We start from the raw sequence: 16,848 nt of genomic DNA, 5'->3' as shown, positions 1-16,848 counted from the left end.
CAATGTCCAGCACTCGAAGCAATCGCAATTCTACAACTCATCATGTGCTACACTACAACAACGATATTCTGGAGCCCTTCGCGTCCGAAGCGGCCATCGCTATCAACATCATAATCCGCGGCGGCGGCCTTCTTGATTTCACACATAATGCCCCCATGATCCAGCAGCCTCAAACGCATGGTAAGGCCGGCGTGAAAGTCGTTTCTATGTCTGATTCTTCTCTCCAACAGGCGTTATCCTCTTTAACTTTCCGAGGCAAAGCGTCCTGCTTTGGACACACACAAGAGTTTTGTATCGCCCTTCGTGCTGTCCTGCGGCGAAATGTGAATTTGTCATAGCTATTCAAAGGTTTCAGTCGAGGCTGCTACGAAGGCGCGGCGCGCCTTATGCTCTTGCTGACGGACGCAGAAAAGTACACTATCCCATCAAAAGACAAGGGGAGGGGACAAAATCGAGGGTAAAGTGAGAGCTGAAGGAGCTCAAGGATGCCCTGAGCATAAAAGGATGATCGAGAAAGAAGGGGCACAAAACAAATACAGCAGCCGTGGTTATGTGTTAGCTTGGCCACCGGCCGGTGAGGCGTGCGTTGGCCGAATCACCACTGTACACAAAGGAGCTGAAAAGGAGGGAAAGGTCTGAAACAGGATGTTGCTAGGAATGGACCAACAAAATAGGAAATGGCCGCTTTTGCCTTTTGAGTTCTTTTCATTGACCCCCTAGTTGCTATTCCTTGTGCTGCTTGAGCCCGCGGCTGATAGCATCCTTGCTGGATATTTCGCTATCTTTTGATGGTTTTCGCCCTTCTGTCATTTGGACACCAAGCCTATGGCAGTTGGAACGAAATATTCGCTTGAATTCGCATCACTATGATCCGAGAGATATACAATGTGCTTCTGCATATGCCAGATGTCATTTGCAACAATAAACTGCAGCGTTTACTTCGAGTGCGGATTCATTTTGTATGGTAGTATATATTGTAGAATTCAACCACATATTTCGAAAATGGATCTATTTCTAGGATCTGAACAAAAACATCTGGGTCTCCTTGCCAAATATCATGCAAATCTTGAATATTTATCAAGTTGTCCTTTAACCCTCTTTCTAGTTAGCATTCGTCTATGATTCCGGCTACCCCAGATGTGCGCGTGGGGTTTGGTCAGCGCGCTCGTGCGTATCCGTTGTCTAACAGAATTTTCCTTGGCTTTCAGATTTGTCTTTTTTCTTTCTTTGAACGTTCCCTTTGTGAGCAGGCCGCGGTGCTTTGTGCCACCGTTGCTGCTATTGTAGTTGAAGCGTTCCGCTTACAGCCGCATAGCTAATTCCTCGTTCGCTTTCTTCAAATCGAAAGGCCGAATCAAACCGTCCGCCAGGCTGGGTCCAGCCTATCCTAATACCAGGTGACTATCTCATGCCAGTCCCTTTTTTCGTCTCCATCTTTTCCGCGGTTTCCCTCGAACCCAGGATTTCTCATAGCCGTAACCGTAGCAACAGCGACACAGGCGTAGAACCGACCAGCAGAAAGAGTGCGAAATTGTTGGATCGGGACGAGGGCGAACCATGTCATCGTGCCAAGGCCAAGAGGCAGCAATGGCGCTACCAGAGACATTAGCATGATAATAGCAAACTAAGCCGGAGTCGACAGGCAACCATCACGGCTCTAGCTATACCATCGTTTGTAAGCTCGGACGCTCCTCGATACTCGTTGCGATGGCGGAGCCGATGCTCCAACAGAAGCGGCATCGGCAAAGTCTGATCCCGATGAACACCGCTCTGCCAAGTCCTGCTCAGTCATCCCTAACCCAGCATCGCTACTGTTGCTGAAGTCGACGCATCAGCGTCGACGACAGTGAACTCGCCCACGGAGACACCGAGTGGGTGTAAGGCTTCCGGCCATCTCTCCAATGTCTTCCTTTAATCAGCCATTAACCCATCGCCGAAGCCACGAGATGCCATTAGTTGCCTCATAACGGCATAAAAGGGAAGAACCTTCTCATTCAATGGCCAATGTCGAATAGACAACCTCAGTAGGTTTTAGATAGAAGGTGGGGTGGAGGGTGAATGGTATCTACGCGATTTTGTGTCGACTCCCCTTAGACGAGCTTCGTTATCGTAAAACTACCATCAATGCGATAGGTAGTGATTCAGATGCAGCGTATCGATGGACCTGTGTAGGCCTGCGAACTACTTAAAAAACTGAATATTCGGTGCACACAATTTTGTTTGCCGTTTTTTTTTTAAACTTATTCGTAATGAACTATGTCACGGAAGAATAAAGCATATATATTGAATGTAACCCGTTTGTGGCAACCATCTAAGCTTATATGATACATTTTATTTTTTCTTTGAAACACCTATTCTGCTACAGCGGAAAAATTACTCAAATTGGTAGCGTATGAAATCAGAAGTAGGTGACTAAGACGGCTTCGCACGTTTGTGATTTCTCATAATTGGCTTTAATAGCCTTGCGAGCATCTACTACTTCAGAAGTAATTTCTTATACAAATTTGTTTACAAAAACATATGTTTTCCATACGCGTAATATTTGCTTTATTTGGTGAATACTATGCGCTAAGATGGTCAGAGTATTTAACCGTATCCATAGCTAGTAAACACTATTGTGCACCAATCAACGCACCATATATCCATTTAGGTTTGGTGCTAACACTTACTAAAATTGTGTATTGCATTGGAGCGGATTTGAACCGGTGACCTGTACCTCCGCAGCCAGACACTGTAGCGTCTTGTTAGCGTATTTACTGAACGCATGAAGCAAATTTCCGTACGAGGTAATAGAAAAGTCAACAAGCGGTATGGCGGCTGCAGCTATCAAATAAAACCAATTATGTTTTATCGCACCCAGTATAGATGCAAACGAATATAACCCTTTCAAACAACGGCTGGTCGCCACTCGGCCACTCAGAAAACGACCCATTTTTCACTCTAAGACGTGTCTCATCTTTTTTCCTTTTGTATTCCCCTGTCCAGCTGCTGATTTGCGCGCTACAGTCTGCCTATCTGTCTATCTATCTGTCCGTCTTCCTACATCTCCACGTTCTCCTCAAGCTCCGTCCTTTCCAGCCGTAACCGTCGCTGCTGTCTTTTACGCACTAGTATAAGTCGTCTATGTGCTCACCTTACACACGGTGCGCGTGCTTCTCTCGAGGAAAAACGACATTAAGCATAAAAATGTCACAATGGAACGCTGCCGTCGGTTACGCAGACAGAGAGACGTCAAACGAGAGTCCGGACCTCAACGAAGTGCTGCACCACGGAACCGTGTAGATGGCTGCAGGAACAGCGGGGCACGGGGGGTCGGATGGGGTCAACGAGAAAACTGCGTCCATTTAGAAATATTGGGCTTGAAATAAGTGTTCGGGGAAAACCCTAGCCTTCTAGACAACGCACAGACAAAGCTGAATGTTGACGCTGTAGCCGAACCATTTATAGAAGCTTCCATTGCCTAAACACGTTATTCGGAAAAGTTCTATTTGTTCCCCTATTCCGCTTTGAGGGAAAACGAAGTGGGAGGCCAATGCAGTTGTGCCACAATCCAAATGGTCTCTTCATTGCTCAAATAGACAATTATTACTATCGAAATAGTGTGCATAACATCTTGTGTACCTCTTTGCACATAATGATAATTCTAATTACAGAAGACGATCGTCCCACTGAGAAAGCTCACAGTGAGAATTATCAACGTCACAGAGCTTACCTTCGTTCATATTTAAAGCCGATATGAATATAATTTTTTTTACTAAATCGCCTATATATAATAGCTTCGGTGTTAATTAACACATTCGGTATGAAATTTTCGCCTTGGCATCTCGGTCCGAGTTAACTCATAGCCTAGGTAAGTTTGTAACTTATACAAAGTTACAAACTTACCTAGGCTATGAACTTCAAATTATGACCTTTGAGATCATGTCGGTGATCATGCGGTAGCTACGTGTGCGCGCTTATAAAACTTGGTGGTGCAGGTTCGAAACCGGCTGGGGTCACACCTTGTGCCCCATGCTAGAAGCCAGTCGTGCAGAACAATGCGTGAAGGACATCAAGTACGGAATGTAGATTGAGCTTCAAATATTTTTTACCTATTGATGAGACATCCGGGGCAAATGCTTCATGATTGCCAACAAAACAGGGTACAACTGATTGAGAGTAACGTAGAAGATATTATTGAAGATCGAAGATCAATTGTTGTTCATGTAAATATTGTTAGTAGGTAAAAATGTCCACAGTTAAGTAATCGTATGACATTCGATGGAGACAACAAGATGCGAACGCCTGTTAATACCTTTAAACTAGAAACTTACCTGTACTCTGTACATTTATGTCATTGGTGGAACTTACTTAACTACATCTAATTCTACAATATTTATACCCCTATCCTGCAAGCTACGCTTCTACTTAATAAAATTTGATCGTAAAATTAAATTGAATAGGCTATTCTTTAGCAGAATCTCAGTCTGCTGTGAACAATTGTAATCATGTTGTTATATGGATGAAACGAAGGACGGCATCAATGTTTCAAACCTAATTGGTGGCTACTTTGTTCTACCTCCTATTTAACAGCGACTTAATAGAAAATTTCTTCTAACGGAATTGTTCCTATAGTATAACTCACCTGATTGGACAACGGCGAATACAAGGAGCACGATCAGATTGACTGTTGGCCGATCCATGTTTCCTCAACCGCCGCAAACAATCTTTGTTTGCTATAAAATTGAATGCAAGATAAGATAAAAATAATGGGGCTATCGTCGTTATCGTCGCAACTTAGTCACCAGGACACCTGAAGTGCACGCTGCCAACTATTTCTTTCAATAAAAAAAATGAACGAACATCATCTATCGATAGTGTAGATCAACTATACTTCCAGTTCGTTTTTTGGCACTGTTCCAAGAAAACGAGCACGAACTTGATGAAATCCCGCTGTAGCAAACCGCGGGGGAGGAGGAGAAGGGTGGGCAGATAGGGCTATACCACTCAACACAAGTTTTTCCGCAATCTTCTCGCGTATGACGACGCTTTTGGCCTTTCGTGTGACAAGGTTTGGTGCTTCGAATCAGAATGCACACACGTTTGGAGCTACTCTTGTCCAACTCTCATTTCTAATCTATATCGTATCATTTCTAACTAACCGCTCTTGGTCGCTGTGCGCGTACGTCTCTCCTCTAGAAAATTTCATTCGCGTATTCGCACGACCTTAATGATACGCCCCATGCACCATATCACCGCACCATTGCTATATAAACGCCAGTAGGTCTCCTACTTCTGGCTGTTGCGTTTTGTCCGGCAGGCACAACGACAGCGTGACTGGCGCTAACCGCCAACGGCCTCTACTATCTCTGTTGGTATCACCTTGTTTGTTGTAACGATAATTCACGGGACGGAGTATGCACGAAGAACACCACACTGACGTTGAGGGCTGACACAAGAACTTGTCGTTCGTAGTATAGAAGAAATTTCCAGCTTCGATAGCCGCCGACGATAATACCGTCAGCGACACAGCGCCCAACCTCGGAGCCTGTCTAACGTCCTCTGAGCACGTGTTCTGCCTTTCTCTCCCAATGGCGCCGTTAGTTGAGTGCACGACTTCATGTCCTCTCCACTTTTGCACTCGCCTAAAAAGGCGGTCGCTCTAGGAGAAGACCCACCCTGGAGGTCAGGGCCTGCGAAACGAAATGGCACACGAAGCATGTCAAGCATTGCAGCAACAATGCAAGGTCGAACGTGGTGACGAAAAAATGGCGAGCGGTTTGCGGTGCAAACAATGAATGTCGGCATGCTGCTTCGGTGGACTGCTCACGTACGCGGTGCAACAATTTCGGAGCTTCTAATTGGACGGACCTACTAAGGCCGAACTAACAGCGCCATAAAACGAAATACGTTGACTGATGACGATATTGAAATAATGAATACATGCTGATAATTTGAGCGATTTCCAGATTTGTCGTCATTTGACCAGCAAACTGATCTAGTGAGGCTCGTGTATAATTTCACATGTCCTGAAACAAACAAGCTAGCATCATTAAAGATAATTCCTAATATGCCAACTAAGGTTTAGCAATAATAAGATGTTTTGGCGATAACTTTAATTACAAGGAGATCTTACTTTTGGAGCGTTCAATAGTAATCAGTTCTGTGCTAAATTTGCGGGAGCTCTTCAATTTAATTAGAGCTAGTTTCATCTTGCGTGAACTCGCTCCCAATGCCGTGCGTACTTGTTCTCCAGCGCAAATACTTGACAAATACAGCACAAAATGGCCATATCAGATCGAAACTAAGCACACACTGAAGGACGTGTGTACACGCTGTTGTTAGCGAGTGTAGTTGCTGACCTGTCGAAAGAGTTACTCCACCACTGGCCTGCCAGCTCGACAAATGTCGGAACACTCTATAATTCAAAGAACTGAAACGTAACTATTTCTCATTTTGTCGTAAGCAATCTGTCGTTTGTCCTTAATCACTAACTGGCACCGCAGCGTAGCTCCGCTTTCCTTTGAGTACGGGCCTTTCTCTGCTAACTGTTTCAGGTTCATGAAGTTCCCCTTTATGTCATCACTAGACCTGACGTGTTATGTTTTATGATATACGTAAGAGATGTCGCAATGAGCCAATCGACTAAAGGTTCATTGGATTTTTTTTATTTTTATATTGCCCGTGAAGACATCGCTCCTCTAAATAATTTGAGGTATACTACTAATTGATGCCTGAGTGACAAGTAGGATACGACATATCTTGAAACGAGCAGAACTAAAAATATGGAACGTAGAGAAAATGAGAATTTGCGTACGTCAGTCTATACTATAATATATACGAGGTATTTAATCTGAACGTAGGCATGCTAACTGTCCTTCTTTATATGATAAGATTAAACCTTCTTACACAATGCGACTGTGATTCTAGCTTTAATTATATACAATAGTAGTGCGTTAGTGAATTTTTTTAGATGTTTAGAGCTTCACGATATTAAGGGCAATTTATATCTGGACGTTGATGCTTACGGAGTGGAGCGAGTACGGTTACATCGGCTATCAAGACGATCTAATACAAACCTATATGTTTAACTTCAAATCGATTATATGCCATTTAAGCTCAGCTCTGTGGATTTCTGCAGCATCCTCTTCGTTTGTGCAGACCGGTATTGAACACTTATGAAACTTGTTGAAACTATGAGCATCGGTAGCAATCACGGGTTTGCGTTTCCCTTGGACCATCTCTCCAGCCCATGGCTAATCGGTTTTCAGTTAGCAGTCAACCAGTTGCTACGAAACAGTTTGACTCATTGCTGAAGACGCTTGTGTCACCTCTAAATGCGTCTCGCTTGCGCAACAGTGGGTCAAGGTTGCCAATATTTAGCACAGGGTCTGACAAAAGCAAGGCAAAGCCTGCTAACACTGGTGCTAAGCAGACGTACGCGCTGCAGCGTTAATATTGAGTGAGGTTCCTCCGTCGGAGCGGACACGAGGTTCTTTGGCGAACGGCTGCTAGTAGGGGAAAAAGTGGGTGTAGCAGGGGCACGGATGCCCTTTGCCCTTTCTTCGTATGCAAATATCTTCTCGCACAGCGTTCGTACAGCAAAGCTGTCCGCCGGCCTACTCGCTCTCCCTCAACTCTGCTTTGCGATTCTACGTATCTAGAGCACTTCCGTCTTCACCGGAAGTAGGTATCATGGTAGGAGAATCTTCTTGGTTGGTGGATCCGTCTTCGGTGATATGCACCTAAACCCAGAACTGGACTATTTGGTATTTAACCAGCAAGGCTATTGATGTCAGGCGCGACGCTGTCGTTTAGTTTGCCAAACCCAATCTGTAAAAGTTCACTTTGAGCCAATCCCTTGTATTAAGACGCTTTATTACGGGCTTTTCGGTGGGAGGGGACTTTTTTATGTTTTATGATAGTAAATCCTCATTTATTTCACGTATTAACTTCTATGGGCGTCATCTTCGGCATATTTCCTCTTTGTAATCTAGTTCTTTCGACCTAGCGCTCTACACTCACATTGTACCAGAACTGAATACTCGTCGATATCTAATATTTATTTGTTTGTTTGTATGCCTATCCTTTTACGTCTTTTTTTTTTACCAGAACTTGTATAAAACCTGTATAGCAGATGCATTTCCCAGAATTATGCACAATCTATCGTAGAAGTTCGTTTCTTCGAGGTACACCCTCCGAAATCAGTACCGAAGATAGCTTACGTATTGTTATGTTTTAACTTACATTTTCAACTGCTTTTTCCCGCGTGTCCTGAGCGCGCGTATTTATAGGATACTTATTAGATGACTGGATGCATATAAGTTGCGGAATTGAAAATAATTCAAAGGACTGTTAATTTTATTCTTAGCTGTATAACTAGCCATACTGACCAATGGGCGGCGTTTCCTCCTATAAATGTAATCATCTCTTTCCGCAGGGTTGCTTGCGAAGCTTCGTTTGTTCAAACTGAATTTATCACTGACCTTACTATTGACCCCTCATCGCTTCTGCGCCATCCACTATTTCTTGCTGGAGACGCTATTTGACTCTGCCTTTTACGTTATTTAGGGCCTCCTTATTCTATTCGCTTTGCTCTTTTTCGTTAGGCGGCAACGCCGACAACATTAGCAACCGACTCGGAAGCACCGTGCGCTGATGCGCGCGACAAAGGACAAAGGAGAACATGGACGGAAAGCGGGAAGCAGGCGCACGAATAATAGCTGAACGAGGAAGGAGCTAAGAGGAAGCGTTACCAAGGGAGCACTTCTGCACTTCTTTAATGATCCTGTGTTAACGTTAAGCAGCCGAAGAGAATGGGGGAAAGGGGATCGAGGCGCTGGAAAGAACGGTGAGAACACACAAGCGGCCGTAGGGGCTTGCAGTCGACGCCGTAATGACGATGACTTCGTCATTACCTCGAGGAACGCTCATTAAGAATCGAAATGGTATTGGAATTAAAAACTTGGAGCCGAATAACTACTGCGTTTCACTTTATTGCTCCTCAATATTTAACACTGAATAACGCTGCAATCCGACGAACAGTTTGGCCCTTGCGAATGTTCACTGCGACACGAACATGGCCCCGCTCGGCTTGTTCAAGCGGGGGCCGCGTCCGGAGCTGGCCCCCAATAACAGAACGAGAACCGAATGAAGAGGATGAGGACGACGCGGGCAAGGGAGAACGAAGCAAAAAATGACAAATTTAGTACGGCAACGGCAAAGCTATGACGCATTGCCCTATGTAAGCGCACGCGATCGAGCTGGTTTTAGATGAATTCTAGGTCTCTGAAATTCATCTAGGATGAAACAGCGTCCTCGTCCAGAGAGCTTACTTGATTCGATTGAGGTATGGCTTACGTAGCTCTGTTGGACCGGGTACAGGCGTGCAATTTCAGTATGTACACTGTTTTTTGTCTTGCTTATCACGTTGAGTGTGCATTATGATGGAAATACGACATAAACATGTTATCTAAATGTACACGAATCTAAATACGTGGTAAAATGTGCGCTTTCTTTGTCTGCTACATTTGATTAACTGGCTTCAAGCTTCCTGGGTGACAGCAGCCTGATAATGAATATAAACGAACATGTTTTCAATGGAATATCCAAATTATCGCTTTAATATGATGTAATACAGTTTAACATGTTCTATCCTGGTTCTAAGGTACTGGCGTTGTTTTATGTTTCCAAGTTTAAAACACGACCGCTTTGCAGCAAAGTTATCCTTAATTATATAACAAGGCGGTGCCGCTAGTGAATATATTTTTTTATTATAGTAAAATACACTTGAGACGAATGAGATCATTCGTTAACGAGACATACTACAGTAAATTAATTATAAATGGTTGAGTACGAGGGATTGTTTGCCTACAAGGAAAATTTAACTAATAGCTTATTACAGAGATGACTTCTCGTGTCTTCAGCCATCTTAGCAGCGAAGATGTATATGGACAAGTGGATATCCTATATTACAGAACTGCAGCACTGGTCCGCTGAACAAGCCTACAAACTTGCTAAGACGTATAGAATGTAGCTAAAGACAGAGCAGCTAAGCAGATAACTTTACATCAAGTTAAGTTCGTTAACTAGAGATCTGTCCAGCGGAGTAAATGAATAACTGGTGAACAAGCGTTTCCCCGTAGGCGTTGTTGTCATACTGTCAAATGGTTTAACTGCGCGCTAACTAGAACCTTAATGGTTTTTCAAAGTCTCTCAAACGTGCATCATTGGGCAGTGGCTTTGTTTGATAGAAACTCACTTGGGAGTCGAGGGTCATCTTATCAAGCAACAGTGCTGATTACATACTTTTATGCTCCCCCCGTTGCGACCCGTCAGCCCCACTTCACTTTAAAATTAATTGAGTTTAATGGAGCGTACCCAAGTTGCTCCGCTGGGCTTCTGCCGGCCGGAGGAAGTCCGTTTCCTTCATCGCGCTTCGTTCGTTTGTATGTGAGTGTACGTTAGTAGACGCAATCCCTCTGAGCCGAATATTGAACAAGGGGTTACAGTATGACGCTGATAATAGACAGGTCGAACTTGCAGAATTTCTGAATGACTGGGGGAGAAAGAACATTACCTGAAGGCCTGCCTACTTTCAGATTCTAGAAGTCGCTTACTTTATCGGGTGAACAGGGTTCCCCAGAGTTTTGCTACTATAATGCAAATTATGCATGTCGAGGACTGTCTGAATAGAATCTACATACATGCAATTTGCGAGTAAAAGCGCTAACGACATCATCGGCAGAAGGAAATGACCGATAGGTTCGTGAAGGTAAAACCAGTTGGCCTAAGTTACGCGAATAGGAGCAGCAGGCGATACGATTTGAAAAAGCATCACCAAATTCACAAACTTTCGTTAATAAAAGATGCGCTCATAACTAGGCGCTGACATAACTGAAGGCGTATTAAGCTAGCTCGAAAAGTCAATTAAACGGTAAGGTACAATAATGGATGCGATAAGTGCTATTGATCAAATGACGTAATGCAGTGCAAGGATTGTGTGGTGGGTTGTGGCCCAAAGCGTCACGTCTAGGCGTTCTCTCATTGCGATCACCTATATGGCTCAGGGCTAAAATGCTGAATGTATAGAAAATAAATAACCCTTATTCTTTTTCACAAAAAATTAGAAGATTCCTAATTGATCACATGTTTTACTTTGGATCCCGATATAAGTTTGTAACATTTTTTAGGAAAGGACAGAGTGTACGCTTTTAATACAGTCAGATGGATTGGTTCAAGCTGGGTCATTGATTGAGACAGTGTGCTTGTAAGATACAACAGATCATATCCTTGTCTGTATATTTCTATTAGATTAGGAATTGGTTGACTGATACCACAAATATTGTCGCAGTAGGCGCTGGGTTTACTAGCTACTGAATTACTATACTTAATTATCGGGTTACAAACGCATTGTAATAGGTAAATTTAAGTTGTATTCAGCTTATTTTTATTACTTCGATACATCTTATCGAGGAACTAGTTCATCCATCCAGTTTAAATATAATATCGTAGAGTATGTAGAAAGAACCGAGGCTTTCCTAACATTACCTTATTTGATGTAAATGACCTGCCGAGTGTTGATCAGGTCATTCAATTACTTGAGTATAATTATATATAACAACCCAAATTTAGTGCAGAAGCTTGTTGGCGATGGTGGGCATTATTGTTGGGCACACAGATATACAGAACTCATTGTAGTTATTATGTGAGTCCTATCTGTTGGGGTAACTGTCGCTGTTGTATATATATATATATTGAATGATCCAAAAGTGGGTACATTTTTGTGTCTATCATCAGCGTTGTGATGTACAACAAATAATAACACGAAAACGAATTTACGTGTTCTTCTCTTTGGCTTATTAGAACAAGAAGCGTGAGAGACCTTCTATAGGCATCTTCTGTGCTGATCCAAACCAGCCTGGTTCAGGATAGATATATCGTAATCTGCTGATTCACACTTCTTTATTAGTCGATGGGCAGTTAGGTTAGATACAACGACAGGCCGGATGGAGGATTGATTCTTAGGGTGGCAGCGAATGGTGCCAGGACGTTAATATGTACAAAAAGCTTTCGCTATGAACAGCTCACAGACATGGCTGTATACACTAGCTCATCTATATATACTATGAGCTGCTTAGGGTATTATGTATCATTATCAGTCTCCATATGAAGACACGCCAGCAATCTCGACATGCGCAGCCACCCATCTCGTGGTTGTCTAGCCTCGATCACCCAGCTTGAATCTCTTACTTAGCTCTTGCTAGACATCTGTCTGATTTTGTTTTTTGCAATTGCAACCATTGGTTGCCGGCGTAGTCGTTTGTATCAAGATGCCGCTGTGTGTTTGCTTCTCGTTTACGCAGATGTTATAGCCAACCTCAATTCGAAGTGTAATCCAGAGTATAGGCCGTTCTGAAGGGTTGACCTGATTCTAACTGTAATAAAACTGCGTATACCCTCAGTCCACCGACGAATGGGTTACCGTTGACCCCTTGTAGATGCCCCGAGTTAGGCCATAGTACCTCCCATACGTGCAGCTTGCACGCTCTTCGCAAGGCGTAATGTGAGTTTTCCTTTCCTGTCGCCGCCTACTTGCGGGAAACAAAACAATCTTCTTCACAGATTTGACTTCTCGTTGGCGAAGGATCCGACATCCGACATGGTCTCTTATGGGATAGCGCTGTTAGGCGTCTCAGTGTAGCGGCATCTCAGAAGGCAAAGCAGAGAATAGGTGGTTTGGGTATGGGTTTGTCTGTATGCCTGACCGTCTGCGTAACTGTATCGGGTAATGAACGAGAATGAGTATTCCCGCATTGACGGCGGAGTGTGCATTGAGCACTCTCTCGGAAACAGCGAGATCAACCAGCGAAAAGAAGTAGGAAGACGGAGAATGGACCAAGACGTCCATCGTCTGAGAGTACAAACAGCGAGCTCGCAAGGAGCGCGCCGAAGGAGTGCAGAGGAACAGACAACGCGGACCTCGAACAGCAGCAGCTACGAACCTTGGCAGTGGCCGCTAGCTAGTTGATTCACTTGGGCCTGCCACTGGTTCTGGGTTGGTCTGGCCAACTCGCTGCTGATTTCGTGCTGCTATATTAGATCTTAAGCCAAATTAAAGGAGGAGGCGGCAGAGCGGAAGAAGCAGAAGACGAGAGGAAACGAGCGCGAAATAGAGGCTCACACTGCCGTAGCGCAGCCTATCCATATCACAGTTCCCTCAGCTGGGGCTACCCGTTAGTTTCTCTCTTGGTCCTCCTTCGTCCCTCTCACTTTCTCAGCATGGCTTCGGCCTTCGGTGCAATACTTAGCGTTCGCCGTCATCCCATCTTAACTTACCGTCCCTCGGTCTCTCCCCAATTTGCCCCTATTTTGTCTAGACGCGTGGTTGCCTTGCGTGCCTATCTGAAGCAATGATCTTCGACAGTGGGCTGCTCTTTTCGCTGCCACCCAACCTATCCTATGGCTGCTTCTATTACGTTCTATTGGTGGAAAGCATAGTTAGCTGGTGAACAACGCTACGATTATCGGAATCTACCGGGCGGATCCAACTAGGCGGTGCCTATGTAAAAGCACGGTCTACTCGCTATCGTATGTAGTGTATATGGTGCACGTACGGTTGCGAATTCCGGTAACGGACTAACCTTGGATCCGAAGAAATACCATCCGCGCTGACTTGCATATTTCAGAGGCTCCTTTTGAAAAGCTCCTTTTAGGGGGGCAAAAAGGCACTAAAAGACGAGAGTTTGCTACAATCTGCCATTTCTGAAACCAACGCTTTGATCGAAGAATAGTCAAACGCTACTGTCTGTAGCTTCTAGTCGGGTTACTTAGCATTGCGCGAATCAAAACGGCTTTAAATAAATGGACAAAAGAAGTATCCGAGCAAGACACAACTTTATAAAAAAACGTTTATCGAGTAGAGCGTTGTGTAAATAGAAACAATACACTTTCTAAAGGCATTGATTAAAAACGTATTTTGCCACCGATACCGTTTTATTTTTAATAGCTGGCATTAATTATCCAACTGATTCCTTACAAAGTCTTCGTCTAAACCAATTTTAGGTGAAATCGCTTTGTTGCTAATTTTTGCATCCGAAAACACTATATCATTTGAATACTATAGTTTTCAATATTTCTTCAGTTAATAGTAACCGACAATAAAAGCCGTACGAACCTGTGGGACTTCACTTTGTCGTTACCTGAATTGCTTTATCACAGATAATTTAAGGCCGTGAAAAATATTTCGTCTTTTCGACAGCCAACGCGGTCGTTCTAGGTCGACTGCAATTCTGGGCAGAATAATGTAGCTTATTTTGAGTCCGAAATTAAACTACGGATTAGTACATATATTAACCATATTCTGTATTTTAGAAGTTACGAGACCGTCGCGTCAGTATGGAACTTTAGAGACCGCTGAATGTAGTTCTAGCGGATACCATTGCGAATGAAACTGCGTTCCATACTGACATCTTGGAGAGGCCTCAAAGTGCCGCATAATCATACCGGTAGTAAAAATAAGTCTGTAAGAGTGGTGCATCTCAGTCTGGAGCAGCTGTTCAAAGAACCTGAGTCGTTGTGACAAAATGAATATAGCATAAATACCAAAGGGATGATGTCTTGCTTCACGAAGCAAGCCGGTGTGAACGAAAATGAAACGATATTCTTCATTGCCCCCATCGGTTCTGCTATCAGAAATTTAACACGCCTATCATGGAACATAGTAGACTTCATCATACCAAGACTGACTCGCTTAGCAATAGCTAAATAATAAATGTGAAATAAATATATAGACGATATCAACAAGTCGATATGGAACTATGAACAAACCGCTCCGTTTCATCTGCGTCCCGTTCTTGAAATCCTCGCAAATTCATGCTGGCAGATCAGGCTTTTTAGTGCTATTGCTGTCCGTGGCACTCCTAGATTTTGGCTTTTTCTTTTTCCTACTGACTCCAAGAATGTCCTAGCCATAAACTGTTTCCTGTGCTTCACTTTAGGTCTGACATGGGCAGACGGAACACTTCAAGACGCTTTCGTCGTTTGCTTTAGGCCAATTATGTCCTTTCGCCAGTCGCGCTCTACTCACTCTCGGCCGCTTTGCTGTCCCGATGTATAAGTGCGCTTAAAGCTAGAACTTAATACCCATTATCCTACAGCTTTTAGTCCCTTTGCCCCAATATGGGACTTCTATATCCGATCTTCATATGGTCTGAAGCATGCCGAGATACTTTCAACACGGCTCAAGAAATTTTATGCTCATGTTGACTTCAACTCTTCGTAAATTCCTACCTCAACATTGCAAAAATGAATCGGTATGTATAGTCTATAGTCTATCACCATTCTCCCTCGAAATTGAGCTAAGAGGGTTTTCGCAACAGATAGGACTGCAGGAATAGATTCCCTCAAAATGGACCGTGAACAGAATCAGAAAGGAAGAGAAGCCTTAGGATCCACAGATTTTAGCAGCTGGTTTTGTTGACGATGCGCGAAGTTATCGTTTGTACTTCTATCGATCGGGTATCGCTAGACGACCATAAAAGCAATAAGTCACACCGACCGCTTTTTAACCCTAGTAATGCTTAACTTCTTAGTAGTAGCTATACGATACATCACTTTCAGCGGCGACTCGTCTTGCTGATGTTACGACGTGCTATATTGTGCCTACCCCTATATGTTTTCCTGCTGATCTGATTGTGCATTTACATATGACTGAGTCATTACGCTTTTCACGCACATTTTCCCTTCACGTGTCCTAGTTACCCACACTTATTGTCTACCGCTCTATCGGAAAGACCTCCCTATAGAGTCAGCGAAGGAGTAAAACATTTTCACTCTGGCCATTTCAGACATCGCGCTTGAGTATGTGTGGGGGTTGTACCTACGAATTGGATGTAATGATGATGTAGGTAGCGCAAATTTAAGATACCCCTTTTTTTTTTTTTTTTTTTTTAAGATTTTCATATCTCCCGAAATACGACACTATAAAGCAGCGTTATCTTCAAACGACATCTCGAACTTTCGACTGTGTTTACGTAGCGTAAAGGAGAAGCTTTACGGTCACGAAGTTTCAAAATTAATCACTTTTTACGACGTTTCACGGCATTGCTCTCAAGACGGAAAGTAGCTCGTGGAAAACGGCAGGACGATTTGCAATTAAAACAGTGACCGTATAGTTATGTCCATTGAAGCATGATTCTTAGAGTTCAAAAAAAAAAAACAGAAATGTAATAATTCGTAAACACGCCCTTAGTTGTATTAATCTAATTTAAAGCTATTAGACACGCATCTGAATAACAGCTTGCATGTACTAACGCCCAGAAAAAACTAACGATGTTAATCATTACTGAAAGGCCCGCTTCTATAGGACTTCGGAGATGATTATGGTCGTAGTGCCAGGCCTTGTAACTACATACACCTTACAACGACCCACTGGCATACAAATCAATTCTAAATGTATTTGTTTTAAAAAATGTCAAATAAAATCAAGTATAGATATGATGGTCAGGACAAAAGTACTCAGATTATGGAATAATCCCTAGGGAAAAGAATATGAAATCGATAATTCAAACCGACACCGTTCATGCCGAAGTGTGCGAATAGGACAGACCCATATAAGAATTCCACATTTACTGAGCGAAAGCAAAAGCTTTTTGAAGTCGCTTTTCGTTTCTAGTCTTTTACATCACTACGAGTTCGGAGATGAGCTCCAAAACTACAACTTGTTCTTTGGTGACGACGAAGATGACGAGCCTCAATGTAATGAAGTGGAATGACAGCAGACATGTGCCATGGATGAATGTACGAAATGTGATTTCAGGGCTGTTTATTCATTGGCGCCTCGTGCCAGCCAGCTGTCGAATAAATCTG

At 43.4% G+C, this 16,848-nt stretch overlaps 1 protein-coding gene across 3 annotated transcripts in view; it reads right to left on the bottom strand.

The window, feature by feature from the left end:
• LOC111251474 (lachesin-like) overlaps positions 1–5,537 on the bottom strand; it is a 67,984-nt gene extending 62,447 nt beyond the window's left edge. For all 3 annotated transcript variants that reach the window (XR_002673799.2, XM_022808069.2, XM_022808070.2), the window contains exon 1: positions 4,625–5,537. Coding sequence is in view for 2 of the 3 variants with exons in the window: in XM_022808069.2 (XP_022663804.1) it covers positions 4,625–4,682 (58 nt within the window). In the remaining variant the exon portion in view is untranslated. The remainder of the gene's footprint in view (positions 1–4,624) is intronic.
• Between the last annotated feature and the right edge of the window lie 11,311 nt (positions 5,538–16,848).

This window comes from Varroa destructor, unplaced genomic scaffold (assembly GCF_002443255.2).
Source record: "Varroa destructor unplaced genomic scaffold, Vdes_3.0 BEIS01000005.1, whole genome shotgun sequence".
Taxonomy (NCBI): domain Eukaryota; kingdom Metazoa; phylum Arthropoda; class Arachnida; order Mesostigmata; family Varroidae; genus Varroa; species Varroa destructor.
The sequence above is the reverse complement of the archived record's forward strand: the minus strand, read 5'-3'. Positions and strand labels throughout refer to the sequence as shown.